The 21349-nt window shown below is 40.7% G+C and overlaps 1 protein-coding gene across 1 annotated transcript; it reads right to left on the minus strand.

Annotated features, from left to right (window-relative positions):
• Window positions 1-207: 207 nt before the first annotated feature.
• On the minus strand, window positions 208-4559 carry LOC121982612 (probable anion transporter 6). The gene is made up of 2 exons (XM_042535752.1): window positions 4465-4559; window positions 208-1804 (listed from the first exon to the last, which is right to left on the minus strand). The coding sequence occupies exon 2, from the start codon at window positions 1705-1707 to the stop codon at window positions 376-378; it is 1332 nt and encodes a 443-aa protein (XP_042391686.1). The 5' UTR covers window positions 1708-1804; window positions 4465-4559; the 3' UTR covers window positions 208-375.
• Between the last annotated feature and the right edge of the window lie 16790 nt (window positions 4560-21349).

The following is a 21349-nucleotide window of genomic DNA, read 5'->3' on the forward strand; positions in this document are numbered from 1 at the left end:
CAGCATAGAGCTCGAAGCTCATGGTCCCAAAGAAGAATAGAACCACATTAAATCTACTAGTCTACATAATAAATACTATTTCCACAACTTAAATGTGTGACCATAAGATCAGTAAAACTCCCCTTTTTGTCACTAACAATAACCATAATAAAAGAAAAACTTTAAATTTTTCCGAGGATAATACAAATTTGGTATCTCAAAACTTAAATTTTTTCCAATCAGTAATACAAATTTGGTATCACATGCATTTACGATTTACCCTCTTGTACTGCTTTGGCTAACAATATACTTGTACACTTTATTTTTGCTATCATATCAAATGGTAATAAGAGTGTGAGTGTCCATGGACCAACAAACATGCCGAGGGAGGGTTAGTTACTCAAAAATCTTTTCACCTGTTGCGAATAGTAAAAAAAAGAAAGAACTAAATATGCAGAGATAGGCTGAGATCAAGAAGACATTTTTCCAACATTCTATGCTTGTAAGATCCATATCAACTGACTTTGCGGCCTCCAAGATCCTTCCGGTGAGCCCGACGCCAACGATACCAGCTAATGTCCCGGCGGTATTCGAAACTCCCATAACAATTCCTGCATATCGCGGAGCCACGTCCATGTGATTTACAGCGAACCTGGCTCTTCCAAGTGCTAAGAATCCAAGAGAAATCGAAGAGCATATGATAGTCCAGGAGGGATTCCTGAATAGTGGAATGGCCATTAGAGCAAGAGCTGCAATGACAAAGCCAATGGTGTTGAGAAGCTTCCGAGTCTTGGTCACTGATAAGAACCTTCTTGTGATTAAGTGATCAGCTAAAATCCCTCCTGTGTTTGAGAAGATGAACATGTTAAAGTAAGGAATCATCTTAGAAGATCCCATGTCCTGAAGACTGAGCTGAAGGCCGAGTTCAAAGTACGTTAGCAACCAGTTCATTAGTACGTACAGTGCGTAGTGAAAGGTGAAGTTGTTTACCACGATTACCCAAATCGGTAAGTTGAAAATTATCTTCTTCCAAGGAATTTTAGTGAAGCGCCTCAGGTTTCCAGCACTTGGGATTTTCTTTTCTCTTGAAACAGGCAAGTTGTGCTCTCCGAAACCTGCAGCAGCAGCTTTGGGATGTTCGGAACGAACTGGATCACTAGAAAACCTAAACCAGAGAAATGACCACATGATACCCAGAGCTGATTCAACCATGAAAACTGACTGAGGTCCCTTGTAGTTTACCAGACTTGGCAACACAAGCATACCACCAGCTGCTCCTAGGTACATCCCGGATGTCGTAAGAGAAACAGAACGCGAGCGCTCATGGGGAGGGAACCATTGTGCTAGAATTGTGTGAATGGAGGGGAATATAAAGCCTTGTGCCACACCTACAAGGAAGCGGGCAACAACCATCATATTCACTTCGCCGGCATCTAGTGGAGCAAATGCACATGTTAGCGACCACAGCAAAAACGAAAACAGCAGAACTCGTCGTCCTCCAACATATTGTGCAGCCAAACCCCCAGGCACTTGTGACACAACATATCCATAGTAGAATACCGAAAGTATTAGACCCTTGCTTGATTGATTCACACCAATGCTATCTGCAGCCGCTGTGTACGCAATTGAAAATCCTATTCGCTCTAGATAGCACACACTTGTGCAGATAAAGGTTAATAAAATGATACTGTACCGCTTTGGAAATCTCATCTTCTTCAACAGTTCCATTAGTTTATATCATGGAGTATATGCGCATGTATTCAAATTTAACTCCTTGTGTCATTATTGTTCTTCAACAAAGATAATCCTGCACTCTTCTCTCACTCTGCATGATTTGGGAATATTGGCATGTTAAAGAAGACAATTAAACAAAATTATCTTAGTCTATAGGACTTGAAGTGATCTTCATAAATAAAATTAAAAAATCTGAAGCCATGGATGGCCATATTACAGAAGATAATTATGGAATCTTGCTGAAGCAACAAAAAGCTGACAATTGATAGTCAATTGGAAAACACACCACTGGATGAAAAATATACAGATGAAACTGATCAACATTCTGATTGAGTCAGCACAAACAAAATGAAGGGATTTCTACTAGGACAATCAAGCTATTGGAAGAAGACTAATTTGTTGAGATTTATTTTCTTAATAATGTATGTATCTATGTGTGTTTTAGATTGATGTGGCGGTTTTGGGCAGTCGATAGTGCATTAAGACATGAAGGCTATTAAATCACTATGCATTGCAATCTGAGACACGAGATTCATTTTCATATCAGTAGACTTAAGAGTTGATGTTGCAGATGAAGTTTTGAACACCAAAAGGGTTCAGCAATAGTCCAGTCTTGTACCAAATTTACAACTTCAATGATTTAGGAAGATAGTCCAGTCAATGGAAACAAAAGTCCAGTCTTGATCATAATCCGGTTGTAAAACTAGTTAAAATGGTTTAGGCGAGGCAAGAAATATCAGTAATTGATTTAACATCCAAAATGTCAATTGAGTGATAGATTTACGGAAATCTAGAAGAAAACATAGGGAGGAGATGCCATAAACTATAGGGAAGGAGATGCCCTAGGGTAGGAGATGCCAGAAACCATAGGGCAGGAAACGAACCTTGTTGAAGAGCTGATGGGGTTGCATGATCGAATTAGTTAGAGACGGCGGCCTCAAACTCGAACTCCTAGAAAGCACCAGCCTCTTCTTCCCGTGGGCAGGAAACCTCAAAGAGGAAGACACGACGCTGCAGGGAAAGGAAAGAAGGGGGGGGGGGGGGGGGGGGGGGGGAAGACGTGCGCGCGACCGAAAGGAAAGGAAGATGAAAATACAAAGGCGACGATGGAAAACTAGCTCTCGGCTGAAAGGAAAAGTAGAAGAGATGATAGAAAAATATTATAATCAGTTCAAACTTATTACTTCCGCACAGAAGTATATGAATTTTATTTTGAATTATTACTTCATCAAATATAAATTATGAAATAAAATATTAGTAAAAATTAGTAGTGAGACCCACGGTTTTTAATCAATGAAGCCTAAAATGAAATTTACTTCATCAAATTTATTATCTAAGCTAATTATCATATATACTTGATGAAATAATATATGATAATTAACTTCGATAATAAATTTGATGAAATAAATTTCATTTTATACTTCATTGATTAAAAACCGTGGATCTCACTACGAGTTTTTACTAATATTTTACTTCATAATTTATATTTGATGAAGTAATAACTCACAATATAAAATTCATATACTTATGTGCGGAAGTAATAAGTTTGAACTGATTATAATATTTTTTCTATTTATTAATAAATTAATCGGTTTATTATTTTTAAACTAATCCTTTGATAAAATCCTAACTCCTAACTTAGCATTTTTTTTCCGAAAACAAGTCTTCACCGCCCCCGACTCACATCTCTTCTTCTTTTCCTTTCAGCTGAGAGCTAGGATTCCATCGTCGCCTTTGTATTTTCATCTTCCTTTCCTTTCGGTTGAGCGCATGTCTTCCCCCCCCCCCCCCCCCCTTCTTTCCTTTCCCTGCAGCATCGTGTCTTCCTCTTTGAGGTTTCCTGGCCACGGGAAGAAGAGGCAATTGCTTTCTAGGAGTTCGAGTTTGAGGCCGCCGTCTCTAACCAATCCGATCCTATAGCCCCATCAGCTCTTCAACCAAGTGTGTTTCCACTTGAAAATTATGAGAGAATTATTTTCCACTTGAAGACCTAGGTAATCTCCGTACACATATTTACAAGTGAACAAGATTAGGACTTAGCCTCAAATTGATTTGAATATATTATAAAAACTCTATGTCCTCTTAACAATTTTGGTAGAAAATATTATGACTAACTATTAGAACTAACAAAAGAGGAATGGGCTCATTATATTGCACTTCTCTCTAATACAATGAATCAAATTTTAACCTATTAAGCACTTTTAATTTATGAAGGATGTAAAGATTTTCTAAAAGTCTAGTGATATATATAACCTTGTATAAAGTGTTGAATTGTTGGGCAAACACGGTTTGATAATGATGATAACATAAACACTTTTCAAAATCATCTAAATGAATATAACAACCATAAGAGGAAGTAGCACCAAGAAATCTAGCATTATTGTGCAAGTTGGGAATAGATTATGACACACAAAAATACAAAGATTTGAAAGACATAACGATAAGAACCTACCTTGCAACTAGCAACAACTCCTTGAAAGACAAACTAACAGTTGTATCTATACACCAAGACTAACCATTTAAGTTTGACAGATGTAGAACCCACAAGCAATCAAACACTCATATCAAATATAGAATTTCCACAATTATAATATTTATTGACTTGAAACACCGGTTATAAAAACCAAGGATGAAACACAACCAAATTTCAGCCCGAGCAGAAATGTATGAGCATATGGGCATATAATACCATGATTCATAGAAAAAAGTGGATAAAAGCCTTCCTCAAATACAAATCTAAGCCAAAATTACCTCAAAAGTCTTGGTCTTCACGCCTACAAGTGGGATCTCAACTAGATATGTCAAACAATCCCCGCACAACTTCCAGACCCTAAATGAAGCAAAATCACACATCAAACATGTAACGACCCGCCTTCTACTAACTAAGCTGTAAGGCCGATCGTCACATTATGCTGTGCTAACTATTCCCTGACCATCACTAAATCTAGATGCGGAAGCTGTACTAATTAAAACTTTGCTAATCTATTATCATTTCTTGATTCTATATGTGCTAAGGGATGTAATCTAAACTATTCATAACTTGTTTTACATCCCCCCCATGGTCAAGGAACTGGGCTGAGGATTTCTGGTTATTATCAGGCCTCCCAATCGATCCATTGATCGATTGGAATGGTCGGATCGATCCAGTGATCGATCCAGCATGCTACTGTATGCGGAACTTGGGTTGGATCGATCCAGTGATCGATCCAGCACGCCACTGTGCTCGGGGCGATATTCTAGATCGATCGGCTGATCGATCCAGACTGGCCAATCGATCCAGTGATCGATCCTAGAGCCTTTTGTTCGCGATGAAACTAGGCTGGATCGATCGGATGATCGATCCAGACGCAGTCTGTTCGTGGAACAAGGTGCCAATCGATCCATTGATCGATTGAGGGCCCCCAATCGATCCACCGATCGATTGGGGTTTCTGATTTTGCAGCTACGCTATGATTTCAGCACTTGTTCGTGCCGAAATTGCTTATATCAATTCTAACTAAATGCAAAACATTCTAACATCACACTAATAGTGTTCTAAGCATAATAAGGTGCATGATTAACTAATTCATAGCAATTAACATACTAAAGTGCAACTAATAAAAGGCTAAAAGGTTTTAGTGCTTAAAACAAGCTTGCTGAAATTCCCTAAGATCTTTATTCCAAGTTCCGTCCACACACATCTTCATCACATTGCCCTCCAGCCTCCGCTAGTCCATCTTTCCTTTACCTTTTCAGGTGCTCTGCGTGTTCTTCCTGAGTTCCTGAATAGATAAGAATGTCATCGATGAATACGATAACAAACTTATCTAAGTATTCTCTGAATACCCTGTTCATGAGGTCCATGAAAGTAGCTGGAACATTTGTCACGCTGAAGGGCATGACTATGAACTCGTAATGTCCGTATCTGGTCCTGAATGCTGTCTTGGGTATATCCCCTTCTTTAACCTTCACTTGATGATAACCTGATCTGAGGTCTATCTTAGAGAACACTGTTGCTCCCTTTAGCTGATCGAACAGGTCATCTATTCTGGGGAGGGGATACCTGTTCTTGATAGTGACTTGGTTCAGCGCTCGGTAGTCTATACACAGGCGCATGCTCCCGTCCTTCTTCTTCACGAACAATACAGGCGCTCCCCATGGTGAGTGACTAGGGCGTATGAAGCCTTTGTCAAGCAGCTCCTATAATTGCTCATGAAGTTCTTTCAGTTCTGCTGGGGTCATGCGGTAAGGCGCTTTGGAAATAGAATTTGTACCGGGAATGAGCTCTATCTCAAATTCTATCTCCCTGTCTGGTGCTAAGCCTGGTAACTCTTCAGAGAAGACTGCTGGGTAGTCACATACGACTCAGACCCCCGCTAGCTGTTGGTCCTTGTCCTGACTGGTACTGACCACATGTGCAAAAAATCTCATACATCCTGAATCCATTAATCTCTGTGCTTTCATAGCTGAGAGAAACTTCTTGGCCTTTCTCTTGGGTTCTCCGATGAACTCGAACTGTGCTTCTGCTTCAGGTTAGAATACGACTTTCTGCTTACGGCACTCGATGGAGGCACCGTATCTGATCAAGAAGTCCATTCTGAAGATGACATCATAGTCCGTCATATTTAGCACTATCAGATCACAAAAGAGTTCTCGGTCTGCTATAATGACTGGCACTACTCTGAGCCAGTGCGTGGATGCCATAATTTCTCCTGAAGGTAGCGTTGTCAGAAACTGACTACTGAGTACCTCTGGAGGTATTGCTAACTTCTCAGCAAATGCCCTGGATATATATGAATGAGTTGCCCCAGTATCGAATAAGACAGTTGTATTTTGCTGTAAAATACTAATCTGACATGAAACAACTGTCGAGGCATTTGCTACGTCCTCTCTGGTGAGTGAGTAGATCCGTGCATTTGTCGTAGCTGGAGGGGCTTCTAGTCTGCCCTGGCTGATGTGGGGACCATCTAAAACGGCCTGCATCTGATGCAACTGTGCTGGCTTGGCTTCATACTGGATCGGCTGTGGTGGAGGAAAGCTGGCTTTGTTCGGACACTGCTTGGCCATGTGCCCTTCTTGTCCACATTCAAAGCATCCTCGTGTGCCCTTACGACAAACTCCAGGGTGAAATTTCCCACAAGTAGCACACTTTGGATAACTGGGCTGTTTACTAGCGGGTCCTCCTTTTGGGTAACTCCCTGGTTTGCGCTTATTGCTGGAGTTCCCTTTCCAGTTAGAGCCATGGGAGCTGTGGCCCTGCTGTTTTTGAGTGCCTGAGCCTCCTTGACCTTTAGACTTTGAGAGGACTTGCTTCTGCTGCTTTATACTGTTCTGGTAGTGCTCGGTGGTCAGGGCACTGCTGACTAGTTCTTCGGTGGTTTGCGGCCTGTGAACGCCGCCAGCCACGTTCATTGCTATCTCCAGCCTCAGCATCTTGAGCATCAACCGAACTCTTTCTTTTTCTGTGCTGACTAGTTCAGGGCATAGACGAGCCAATCTATTGAATTTCTTCATGGCTTCCTCAACTGATAGGTTTCCCTGGCGAAACTCAGTGAACTCGTCGTAGTGGCGGTTTGTGACCCGCATGTAAAAGAACTCCTCGAAGAATTCTTTCTCGAAGTCAGCCCATGTCATCTGGTTCACTGGCGCTTCGCTCTAATTCTCTCCCACCACATACGTGCATCTCCTGTCAAGCAGAAAGAGGCGCACTTCACCTTTTCGTACTCTGGCCAGTCCAGAAGCTCCATCGTACTTTCCAGTGTTTTGAACCAGGCTTGAGCATCCCATGGTTCGCTGGTGCCTGAGAAATTCTCGGGCTTGACTCTTTGCCACTGGATCAGATAGACTTCTCTCCTTGCCTCTGTTGCTGGAGCTACTGGTGTTGTAGGCTGGACTGGTGGAACCTCTAAGACTACTGGTGTCGCTAAGTTTGGTTCCGGGGTGACTGTGGGAGTATTCTGCTGATTAGCCTTTAAGGTGGCTATCTCCTGTTGATGTTCAGCTAGCTGCTGCTGTAACTGAGCCACTAATATTGTAAGGTCTAGGGGAGGCACTGAACTGCCTGCCTCATGCTGGGGCTCAGTAGCTGGTGCCCTTCTAGCTGGTCGTCCTCGTACCATTTTCTAAAGACACAAAGGACATACATAACTAACAGAATCATATTGCATAACTATTGTTATCATGTTAGGTACTATCATACATATATAAGCATGCTTTAGTTATCTAGGAACATGAAAACAAACAAAACATAAATGAAGTGAGAGATGTTCTTACTTGGAAGCTGCAGGTTCAATGCTGATGTGTGTGTGAGGAAGTATGGAACTTTGCTCTGATACCACTCTGTAACGACCCGCCTGCTACTAACTAAGTTGTAAGGCCGATCGTCATATTATGTTGTGCTAACTATTCCCTGACCATCACTAAATCTAGATGCGGAAGCTGTACTAATTAAAACTTTGCTAATCTATTATCATTTCTTGATTCTATATGTGCTAAGGGATGTAATCTAAACTATTCATAACATGTTTTACATCCCCCCCATGGTCATGGAACTGGGCTGAGGATTTCTGGTTATTATTAGGCCTCCCAATCGATCCATTGATCGATTGGAATGGTCGGATCGATCCAGTGATCGATCCAGCATGCTACTGTATGCGGAACTTGGGTTGGATCGATCCAGTGATCGATCCAGCACGCCACTGTGCTCGGGGCGATATTCTAGATCGATCGGCTGATCGATCCAGACTGGCCAATCGATCCAGTGATCGATCCTAGAGCCTTCTGTTCGCGATGAAACTAGGCTGGATCGATCGGATGATCGATCCAGACGCAGTCTGTTCGCGGAACAAGCTGCCAATCGATCCATTGATCGATTGAGGTCCCCCAATCGATCCACCGATCGATTGGGGCTTCTGATTTTGCAGCTACGCTCTGATTTCAGCACTTGTTCGTGCCGAAATTGCTTATATCAATTCTAACTAAATGCAAAACATTCTAACATCACATCAATAGTGTTCTAAGCATAATAAGGTGCATGATTAACTAATTTATAGCAATTAACATACTAAGGTGCAACTAATAAAAGGCTAAAAGGTTTTAGTGCTTAAAACAAGCTTGCTGAAATTCCCTAAGATCTTTATTCCAAGTTCCGTCCACACACATCTTCATCGCATTGCCCTCCAGCCTCCGCTAGTCCATCTTTCCTTTACCTTTATCTGCAGTATAAGGAAAAAGTATCTGTAAGCTTGAGAGCTTAGTAAGAAACCATCTACCTCACTAAAACATGCATACGGTGCAATTATGATTTGAAAACATGCTATTTGAAGTACATACTGAATATGCTAAGCATGGCATGACATACTAAACATAGAATTTAGAAACTGATCATGGCAATAAGAGCTAATCATAAACTATCACATTGTAGCAATAGGAGAACTAAACTGATACTAAAACTGAGTTAAGCTAATACTGATCTAATGCTAAAGCTGTACTGAACTCACATAACTATTTCGTGGGGTTCAAAAACTATATTCATAATTAGATTAAAATAATAATCAAGCTGCTGTTTGGGCCCGGCAACTGTACTTACGATGCGCACATCCCTAACTAGACCCGGGTTTGCAAGTCCCGAATCTAGTAGGGTTACTAGGTTATCTGAACCTAGGGACGACTATGGGAGCCCAACCTAATGGATATCTAATCCAGTACAGTGTCATTGCTAAAAGTAAAATATTGAACATAGCTAATATTTCTTGTCTTACTTTTACTAGGTTATCTAAACCTAGAACTAGGTTGTCTGAACCTAGAGGCGACTGTGGGAGCCCACCCATTGGACATCTAGTCCTGTAAAAGCTGAAGCAAGACTAAATAGGCTGTGTAAATGCTTCTAGTGCATTTATCCAAGCTAATAAAATGCCTAATTGCATTCGACTGTGCTAAACATTCTATCGAGCACTCGGTGTACGCTAGTGCACACCCTATGTGCCAAAATTTGCATACGACTAAAGTAATGCATAAAAATCACTCGAATAGCTACTTATACTGCAGGTGAGGGGTTTCTTACCTCTTGTGCTAATTTTCTTACGAATCTAGTCGCTAGTTTTCCGGTGGAGACGATCTTCTCGACGATCCTCTCGCGTCTACGTGTTTTCTCGCGGAGGGGAACGTCCTCGTGTCGGAGTCATCGCCAGAAGGTGTCCTTGAAGCCCTAGGAGAGGAACCCTCGGTTGCTCTTGTGGTTGGCGCCGAGAGAAGGAGAAAAGGGAGGGGTGGCGTCGGTGAGGGTTTGAGGAGAAGAAATCCCGATTAAAAATAAACCTCCACTTAATAATTCCCTATTTATATTAAGTGGTAATTTCGATCCAACGTGAATATAAATTTAATTGTTTCCCTTTCCTTTCAGCACGGCCCTGCTGGGTTCACTTGGTTTACTAAAGCTATATATAAGTCATAGGGTTCGCTAGGTCTCGGGTTCAATTCTCACGTAGGCTATTTTCGTTTTCTATTTATTTTTGCTACTTCCGCTACTCTAAAAATTTTGTAAAAATATCCTAAAATTCCAGAAAAATACTAGGATATTTCTAATAATTATTTTTGAGAATTTTCGGGCGTTACAAAACACTACCAAAGATATAAATAAAAAGAAAGTATAATTAATTCAGATCAGATCTGATCTCAGACAAACATCGCCTTTCACATACCACTTCACTCAACACACAAAATTGCAACATCGAAGAGATTGAGGAATCCAAATAATTTGAAGCTACAAAAGAGAAAGGAGAGTTAGAAACAAGATGTTGACTGTCGTTTCAATGAGTTGGCTCGACAAGTTCCCCTGCTCCAAACCCTCGGTCTGCTTCGATGGACAGACGGCAGGGAAGGAAGAAAATGGACGAACTCGCGAGAGGCGACCACTGCTGTGGATTACTCCAAATCAGAAGAGGAGGAAGAAGATGTTTTGGATCAGTCGGCAAAAAGGACGACTGCGCTCGCATGATGTTTTGGATCGGTGGAATGAGGGTTTCGTGATCAGTCTCATTGTCATATTGCAGAAATGGATCTTGATCGTTAAAATTTAAAGGGACGGAGGAGATTAAGTACCACGCCATCCTTATGAGGATCTATCATGAGGGTGGAATGGTTCTAAATGACTATAAGTAAATCCTAATGAATATTTTCCTTGTTTAATGGGACGATAAATAAATTTGTGTAACGGGTTCTTTGCAACTAACAACAAAAAAAAATTGTGATTTAAAAAAAAAAAGTCATTTATTTTAAGACTTTTGAAAAATATTTTTAGGGCATATTTGATAGTTATATAAATTAAGCGGATAGATTATGATATGTTTATTTTGTTTAAGGTAATGAATATAAAAATTAATCATCACATTATGTTTTTTTAATAAACATTATGTACATAAAATTAAACTATTGCTAAACTAAGAAAATATAGAATAATTCGATTACCTTCTAAGATTTTAAATATGTTTTAAACTTTTATTTAGTTATAGTGATAAAATGGTATCATTAATGAAATTATTTATTTGATTTATCTAATTTTTTCAATTAACTTAAATTATATAGTTTATTTAATTTATTTAAATTATTCAACTTTGTTGGATCGAAAACGCTAGGGGGGGTGAATAGCGCTTGTGGTTATTTCGTTTGTTTCGTATTCGGAAATCATTCGAGAGTAATGCAGCGGAAATAAAGGAAAAACCAAGCACAGAAAAGACCCAAGTGTTTTTACTTGGTTCGGAGCCTTGGGGGACTCCTACTCCAAGGCTCTCGCTTGTTGAGCGATTACTTTGAGCAATTCACTATCAAATCGTAATAGTACAGATATGAATTAAGTACAACATAATTAAGCAATACCGACAACAAAGAAACAAAAGCTGGAGCTCCGGGTCATCAGGGTTATGTTGCAGCACTTCGGGATCGTCTCGTTAGCAGCTTGTAGTGTTAGGATTGCTCGGGAGTTGTGTTTTTTTTTGCTGTTGCTAGAATCCCTCTTTTATACAGTGCTGGAGGCGCCTCCAAGCCTGTCCGAGGTGCCTCCAGGCCGTCGAGTCGCACGGGTGGATCAGTGCAAGCCTGGTCGCGCCTTATCCCTCTATCAATCATTGTCTCATTTAATTTCCCGCTCTTCCATCATCTCTCCCAATCACACACACTCTCTCTTCCTTTCTCCATGCCTCCCCCTTCTCTCTCTCACCTCTAAAGGATTTCCACGCATGATTTTTTTATTTTCGATATTTCATTATTTTTATTTAGTTTATATATATTTATATTTATATTTTTATATATATGGCACTACTATCTCTCCTCTTCGGAACGGTACTAGACGAGAGAATTTGGAGATGAGACTGAAGGGACCCGGATGAAACTTTTTAAGAGGCACGCGATGGTATATTCGGACAGTGAGTTCGTTTTGCGTGCCCATGGAAAGTATTTCGGAACAAGGTGAAAATATACGGGGAGGTAGAAGGAGGAAGGCCGGACGTGGGGGTGGTGTTGCATGTCATGTCTAGATCCTGGATGAAAATTTAGAGTGATTTTTATATCTAGGCCCTTTTGGGAGGACCAAATGATAATTTTTGACTTTAAAGTTTGGCTAGGTCTGGATGCCTTAAGGGACCCATGGCGAAATATATGTCTCTAAATTCCGGACATTTTGACATATCATATGACTTATTATGACGTCAAATTTAATATAATATTAAAATAATAGATATATAATAAAAAAATAATAGTGATATTAATAATAATTTAATATTGTTATAGAGTCATGTACTCTCTCTCTCCCCATCAAGAGTGAGAGAGAGAGAGAAAGGGGCGGAGGGAGGAGAGAGGAGAGGTTGTAGAGATAATAATAAAATAATATATTTAATATTAATAATAATAATAAGTAAATGGTAGTAACAAGAATTTAATATTGGTAAGGCACCACGTCACTATATTCCGGGGGGGGGGAGAGAAACAGGAGAGAGAAGGTAAAAATAATAATAATAATAATAATAATAATAATAATAATAATAATAATAATAATAATAATAAATCCCGTGAAAAAGAGAGAGGGGAACATCCCGTGAGAGAGAGAGAGAGGGGGGAACGAGATGGAGGGGATAGAGGATATAATAATAAAATAATATGGATAAAAATAAGGTAAATATTATTATTGTAAAAAATTATGGGGTCAGTGTGAATGGGAAGGAGAGAGAGAGAGGATAGAGAGATGATAATAATAATAATTTCCCACATAAGCACTCTCTTTCTTTCTCTCAATGATTGTCTTATTTAATTACCCAAACTCCTAGGCACCCTCTCTCTCAATCATTGCCCACATTAATTTCCCACTCACCCACATCTCTCCCAATCATTATCTCATTTAATTTCCCGTTCTCCCATCCTCTCTCCCAATCACTCTCTCTCCCAATCATTGGCCGCAATAATTTTCCACTCACCCACATCTCTACCAATCATTATCTCATTTAATTCCCCGCTCTTCCATCATCTCTCCCAATCACACATACTCTCTCTTACTTCCTCCATGCCTCCCCCTTCTCTCTCTCTCTCTCTCACCTCTAAAGGATTCCCGCGCATGATTTTTTTATTTTCGGTATTTCATTATTTTTATTTTGTTTATATATATTTATATTTATATTTTTATATATATGGCACTACTATCTCTCCTCTTCGGAACGGTACTAGACGAGAGAATTTGGCGATGAGACTGGAGGGACCCGGATGAAACTTTTTAAGAGGCACGCGATGGTATATTCGGACAGTGAGTTCGTTTTGCGTGCACGTGGAAAGTCTTTCGGAACAAGGCGAAAATATACGGGGAGGTAGGAGGAGGAAGGGTGGACGTGGGGGCGGTGTTGCATGAGGCGTCCGGATCCCGGATGAAAATTTAGAGTGATTTTTACTTCTAAGCCCTTTTGGGAGGACTAAACGATAATTTTTGACTTAAATTTTGGCTAGGTGTGGAGGCCTTAAGGGACCCCTGACGAAATATTTGTCTCTAAATTCCGGACATTTTGACATATGCATGCAGCGTTGTGACACGTCACGTCGCGTGCAGTGTCCCGTCGTGTCTTGTCACATGCATGCAGCATTGTGTTGTGTCGTGTCCCGTATCGTCTTGTCACGTCCCGTCGCGTCACGTCGTGTTTTGTCCCGTCGTGTAGTGTCACATGCAAACAGTGCCGTGGCAGGTTGGGAGAGGCTAAAGGCCCCTTGACAAAATGGTGATCTATGAATTCCAGACAATTCAGTAGTTGGCAGGAGGTGGTAGTAGTAAGCAGTAGGTAGCAGTGAGCAGTAAGCAGCAGTGAGCAGTGAGCAGGAAGCAGTCGTAAGCCGTAAGTAGCAGTAAGAAGCAAGCTGCAGTAAGCAGCAAGAAGCAGTAAGTGTCAGGCAACAGTAAACGGCAACAAACAGAAATCTGCAGTCGCAAGCAGCAGTAGGCAGCAGGCAAGAAGGCAGGCAGGCAGGCAGGCAGGCAGGCAGGCAGGAAGACAGGCAGGCAGGCGGGCAGGCAGGCAAGCAGACAGGTAGATAGATAGGCAGGCAGGTAGATAGATAGGCAGGGAGGTAGTTAGATAGATAAGCATGCAGATAGATAGGCAGGCAGATAGATAAGGGCAAGCAGATAGATAGGCAGGCATGCATATAGATAGGGAAGCAGGAGGCAGGCAGGCAGATAAATAGGCAGGCAGACAGATAAATAGGCAGGCAGGCAAACAGGCAGGAAGATAAATAGGCAGACAGACAGATAAATAAGCAGGTAGGTAGGCAGATAAATAGGCAGGCAGACAGATAAATAGGCAGGCAGATAGATAAAGAGGCATGCAGGCAGGCGGGAAAATAGGCAGGCAAAAAAATAGGCAGGCAGATAAATAGGCAGGCAGAAATGTAGGCAGATAAATAGGTAGGCAGATAAATAGGTAGACAGATAACCAGGCAGACAGATAAACAGGCAGGCAGACATGTAGGCAGATAAATAGGTAGGCAGATAAATAGGCAGGCAGATAAAGAGGCAGTCAGATAAACAGACATGCAGATAAACACACATGAAAGTAAACAGACATGTAGATAAATAGGCAGGCAGACAGGCAGAAAGGCAGATAAATAGGCAGACAGATAAATAGGGAGGCAAGCAGGCAGGAAGAAAAATAGGTAGGCAGAAAGGCAGATAAATAGGCAGACAGATAAACAGGGAGGCAGGCAGGCAGGATGAAAAATAGGCAGGCAGAAAGGCAGATAACTAGGCAGACAGATAAACAAGGAGGCAGGCAGGTAGATAAACAAGTAGGAAGATAAACAGGTAGGCAGATAAATAGGCAGACAGATAAGTAGGCAAGCAGAAAGGCAGATAAATAGGCAGACAGATAAACAGGTAGGTTGATAGATAGGCAGGCAGAAAGGCAGACAGATAAACAGGGAGGCAGGCATGCAGATAAATAAGCAGGCAGAAAAACAGGCAGGCAGATAAATAGGCAGGCAGATATATAGGCAAGCAGATAAATAGGCAGGCAGGCAGACAGATAAATAAGCAGTAGGTAAGCAGCAGCAAGCGGTAGGAAGTAGCAGTAAGTAAGCATTAGGCAGTAGGCAGCAAGTAGCAGCATACAGTAGGCAGCAGGCAGCAAGTAGCAGCAGACAGTAGGCAGCAGGCAGCAAATAGCAGTAGACAGTAGGCAGCACGAAGCAGTAGGCAGTAGTAGGTAGTACGAAGTAGTAGGTAGCAGGCAGCAAGTATGCGTTAGGTAGTAGGCAGTAGGAAGTAAGCAGTACGCAGCATTAAGCAGCAGTAGGCGGCAGTAGGCGGAAAGCAATCAATGACAAAAGATTGTGTGCATCATAAACTTCTCTCTCTCTGTCTATAAATCATCGGCAATGATAGTTTCCCACTAATAACTCTCTATCTCTCTCTATCTCTCTCTCAATCATTGGCAATGATTAAGCTCTCACTATATATATATCTCAATTATTGGCAATGATTCTTTCCGGCTCACATCACATCTCTCTATATATATATCTTTCTCTCACACTATCTCAATCATTGGCAATGATTGTTTCCCGCTCACACCTCTCTCTCTCACACTCTCTCAATCATTGGCAATGATTAAGCTCTCACTATATATATATCTCAATCATTGGCAATGATTCTTTCCCGCTCACATCACATCTCTCTATATATATATCTTTCTCTCACACTATCTCAATCATTGGCAATGATTGTTTCCCGCTCACGCCTCTCTCTCACACTCTCTCAATCATTGGCAATGATTAAGCTCCCGCTCAAACCTTTATTTATCTCTCTCCTTTTTTTTCTTATTAATTGGCAATGATAGGCTCCCGCTCACACCTCTATTTATTGATCTCTCTCTCTCTCTCTCATTCTCTCTCAATAAATGGCAATGATTGGTTCCCATTAACAACTTTTTGTATCTCTCTCTCACTCAATAATTGACAATGATAGGTTTTCGCTCTCACCTCTCATTATCACTCTATCTCTCTCTCTCTCTCTCTCTCTCTCTCTCTCAATAATTAATTGACAATGATTGGTTCCCGCTCACACCTATCTCTTGCTTTTTCGCTCTCTCTAACTCCCAATAATTAATTGGTAATGATTGGTTCCCACTTACACCTCTATCTTTCTCTCTCTCTATCACTCTCGATAAATAATTGGCAGTGATTGGTTCCGCTAACTATCTCTCTCTCCCTCTCACTGTCATTAATTAATTGGCAATGATTGGTTCCCGTCCACACCTCTTGCTCTCTCTCACTCTTAATAAAATATATGACAATGATTGGTTCCTGCTCACATCTCTTTCTATCTCGGACTCTCTCTCACTAATTAACTCACTCTCAATAATTAATTGGCAATGATTGGTTCCCGCTCACACCTCTATCTTTATCTCTATCCCTTTCACTCTCAATAAGTAATTGACAATGATTGGGGTCCGCGCACACCTCTCTCATTCTATCTCTCTCACACTCAGTCTCAATAATTAATCGGCAATGATTGGTTCCCGCTCACACCTATCTCTTTCTCTCTATCTTGCTCTCTCTCTCTCTCGCACGCACTCTCAATAATTAATTGGCAATGATTGGTGCCCGCTCACACCTATCTCTTTCTCTCTATCTCTCTCTCTCACACACACCCTTCCCTCCCTCAATAATTAATTGGCAATGATTGGTTCCGCTCACAACTCTCTTTCTCTCTATGAGTCTAAATAATTAATTGACAATGATTGGTTCCAAGTCAAATGTCTTTTATTTTATCTATCTCTCCGTCACTCTCAATAATTAATTGACAATGAGTGGTTTCCGCTCACACCTCTGTCTTTCTCTCTCTCAGTGAATCTCAATAATTTATTGGCAATGATTGGTTCCCACACACACCTATCTTTTAATCTCTCTCTAGCTCACTCTAAATAATTAATTGACAAGGATTGGGGCCAGCTCACACCTCTCTCTCTGGCTCTCTCTCTCACTCACTCACTCTCAATAAATAATTGGCAATTATTGGTTCTTGCTCACACCTCTCTCTTTCTCTCTCGCTCGCTCACACTCAAATAAAAATTTGAAATGATCGGTGTCCGCTCACACCTCCCTCTCTCACACTCTCTCTCACACTCAACAATTAATTGTTAATGATTGCTTCAAAGAAATTATTTTCAAGTAAGCCACCCAGTCTCAATTAACTGGCTCAATTAAGTTCCCGATCTCCTCCTTAGCTCCCTCAATGATTGTCAAAATGAATTAAGTTCCCGCTCACATAGTCTCCTCAAAATAACGCATGAATTAAAAATCAAGATCGCTCAGTCACCCCCTCTCTCCTCGCATTAAAGGTAGGTGGTCAAGGCCACTCATCCCATATGTCTATCTATCCTCCAAGGAAAGCATTGCATGCATGTAATGTCTTGCTCGCTCACAAACTATGTCTAAAGTAATGATTGCATGAATTAAATTGAGTGCCTACTCACCCCTATCTCCTCAAATCGAATCAATGGATGCAATAAATTTCCCGCTCATTCACTCTATATATCGCTCCCTCTTCCAAGTATTGCATGGGTTAAAATTCATGGTCGCTGACCCACTAACTAACCCTTTCAATCTAAAAATAATTGCACGCAGGTAGGCAGATAGGTAGTAAGGCAGGAAGATAGATAGGCGGGCAGATAGATAGGCGATAGGCAGGAAGATAGATAGGTGGCGGGCAGAGAGATGGGCAAATAGATAGGTAGGCAAATAGATAGGCAGATAGATAGGCAGGCAGGCAGGCAGATAGATGGATAGATAGATAGATAGATAGATAGATAGATAGATAGATAGACAGGCAGGTAGGCAGGCAGAAATATAGATAGATAGGCAGGCAGTCAGATAAATAGATAGATAGATTGGTAAGCAGGAAGATAGATAGGCAGACATGCAGATAAATAGGCAGGCAGATAGACAAATAAATAGGCATGCAGAAAGGCAGGAAAATAGGCAGGTAGACAAGCACATAAACAGGCAGGCAGATAAATAGGCAGGCAGAGAGGCAGATAAATAGACAGGCAGACAGGCAGATAAATAGGCATGCAGGCGAAAAAATAGGCAGGCAGATAAATAGGCAAGCAGATAGGCAGATAAATAGGCAGGCAGATAAATAGGTAGGCAGGCAGGCAGATAGATAGGCAGGCAGGAAGGCAGATAAATAGGCAGGCAGACAGGCAGATAAATAGACAGGCAGATAAATAGGCAGGCCAGACAGATAAACATGCAGATAAATAGGCAGGTAGATAGATAGATAGGCAGGCAGGCAGGCAGGCAGGCAGGCAGATAAATAGGCAGGTAGACATGCAGATAAATAGACAGGCAGACAGGTAAATAAATAGACAGACAGACAGGTAGATAAATAGGCGGGCAGACAGATAAATAGGTAGATAAATAGGCAGGCAGACAGATAAATAGGCAGATAAATATGCAGGCAGACAGGGAGATAAATAGGCAGGCAGACAGGCAGATAAATAGGTAGGCAGGCAGGCAGGCAGATAAATAGGTAGGCAGACAGGCAGATAAATAGGTAGGCAGGCAGACAGGCAGGCAGACAGACAAGCATCCAGGCAGGCAGGCAGACAGACAGGCAGGCAGGCAGATAGGTAGATAGATAGGCAGGTAGTTAGATAGGAAGATAGATAGATAGATAGATATAGGCAGGCAGATAGATAGATATAGGCAGGCAGATAGATAGGCAGGCAGGCAGATAGATAGATAGGTAAGCAGGAAGATAGATAGGCAGGCATGCAGACGCAAGCGGTGGGAAGTAGCAGTCAGTAAGCATTAGGCAGTAGTCAACAAGTAGCAGAATACAGTATGCAGTAGGCAACACGAAGCAGTAGGCAATAGTAGGTAGTACGAAGTAGAAGGCAAGGCAGTAGTATTCGTTAGGTAGTACGGAGTAGGAAGTTTAAGTAGCAGTAGGCAGTAGGCGGTAAGCAATTATTGACAAAGATTGTTTGCATCATACACTTCTCTCTCTCTCTCTCGCTCTCTCTCTCTCAATCATTAGCAATGATAGTTTCCCGCTAATAAATCTCTCTCTCTCAATCATTGTCATGATTAAGCTCTCTCTCACTATATATATATATATCAATCATTGGCAATGATTGGCAATGAATATTTCCCGCTCACATCACATCTCTCTATATTATAAATCTATCTCTCTCTCAATCTCTCTCGATCATTGACAATTAATGTTTCTCGTTCACACCTATCTCTCACACTTCTCTCACTCTTTATATCTCAATGATTGGCAATCATTGGCAATGATTCTTTCCCGCTCACATCACATCTCTCTATATCTCTTTCTCTCACACTCTCTCAATCAATCATTGGCAATGATTGTTTCCCGTTCAAAATTCTCTCTCACACTTCTCTCACTCTTTATATTTCAATCATTGGTAATCATTAGCAATGATTCCTTCCCGCTCACATCACATCTTTCTATATCTCTTTCTCTTACATGGGTTTCGTAGTCCTCAGTCTACTCTACGCGGTGGTGCAGACGGATCTACGTTATGAGTTTCGGGTCAAAAGTTAGGCAAGTAGAAAGAAAATAAAAGAAACGGAAAAAAAAAATAAAATAAAAATTATTTTTTTTACTGTGCGGCCGTGAGCTTTCCCGCACGTTGCCGCTGTTGTTTTTTTTTTCTTTATTTATAAGTATTTATATTATATTATATTATATTATATTATATATATATATATATATATATATATATATATATACATACAGAGAATAGGATGAATCTTCTTCCGGCGCTCCGGAAGAAGTCGAGATGACGGATTTTGACGGAGACGGCGAAGGGAGATATTGTTAATTTTTTACGACGGACCCAATAGTATAAAAATGACACGAGTCCGTTTTCCGTTTTATTCCTTTTTTTTTTAATTTTTTTTTCTTAGCCTGGTTTTTAGCTGTGTTTTCGTTTTTTTTTATTTTTTTCTTAAAAAACCTAAAAATTAACCTAAATGTTTTTTTATTAAAAAATCTAAATTTGATTTTTTTTATTTATTAAATTCTTAATATATATAAATTATATTAATTTAATTTCATTTAACCTAAATGCATGACGTTAGGTTCTCCCATAGACTAGATTCTTGCCTCGTGCATCGGATTAATGGGCACCACCTCTTTCTTTAACCCACCCACCCACCCAACTACCCACAAATGTGACAGTGATTGCAACGATGGATGATGATGTTCAAGAAATTCCATTCTGCCATGGAATGTCGAAGTTGAATTCAAACCCTAAAACATCCGACAATGGTCTTAACCGATCGATTTGTGATCATACAATACAAGCTACTAAAATTTTGGCCACCCAAAACAAAACTGCAGCTAGGTGAATGATGAGCAATGAAGTAAATGGTGCAAAAGTAGGTAGGAGCTATATTGAAGCTAAAAGAACACCACTCGAGCTTATTTCTTTGCAAACAAAAGCGACATCCTTCCACTCAGTTTCTTATTATCTGAAATGGATAAATGAACATCTCCAACTATACTATACTATACTATACTATATTGAGTAGGTTAGGTTATTTTAGATTAGGTTCTCCCATAGGATCAAATGGCACGCACAACCTCTTTAACCCAACAACAATTGTGGGAGTGATTGTAATGCTTGATGATTGATGTGCAAGAAATTCCATTCTGCCATAGAATGCTGAAGTTGAATTTATCGTAATGCCACCAATACTCTACTCTGGCAGCAAAGCAAGTTGTCAAAAGATGATGTTCAAGAAATTTCATTCTTTCTTTGCAAACAAAAGCCACATCCATCCATCCATCCACTCAGCTTCTTATGATCTCAAATGGATAAATGAGCATCTCCAACTAGACTAGACTAGACTAGACTATATTGTGTAGGTTAGGTTAGGTTCTCCCATAACATAAGATTCTTGCCTCGTGCATCGGATCAATGGGCACAACCTCTTTAACCCACCCACCCACAAATGTGACAGTGATATACAACGATTGATTGATGATGTTCAAGAAAGAAATCTCATTCTGCAATGGAATGTCGATGTTGAATTCATCGTAATGCCACCAATACTATGTCAGTAAAGCAAAATGTCAAAAGATATTTATTTAGCAATATTT

The sequence above is a fragment of the Zingiber officinale genome, chromosome 5A, assembly GCF_018446385.1.
Source record: "Zingiber officinale cultivar Zhangliang chromosome 5A, Zo_v1.1, whole genome shotgun sequence".
In the NCBI taxonomy this organism is placed as follows: Eukaryota; Viridiplantae; Streptophyta; class Magnoliopsida; order Zingiberales; family Zingiberaceae; genus Zingiber; species Zingiber officinale.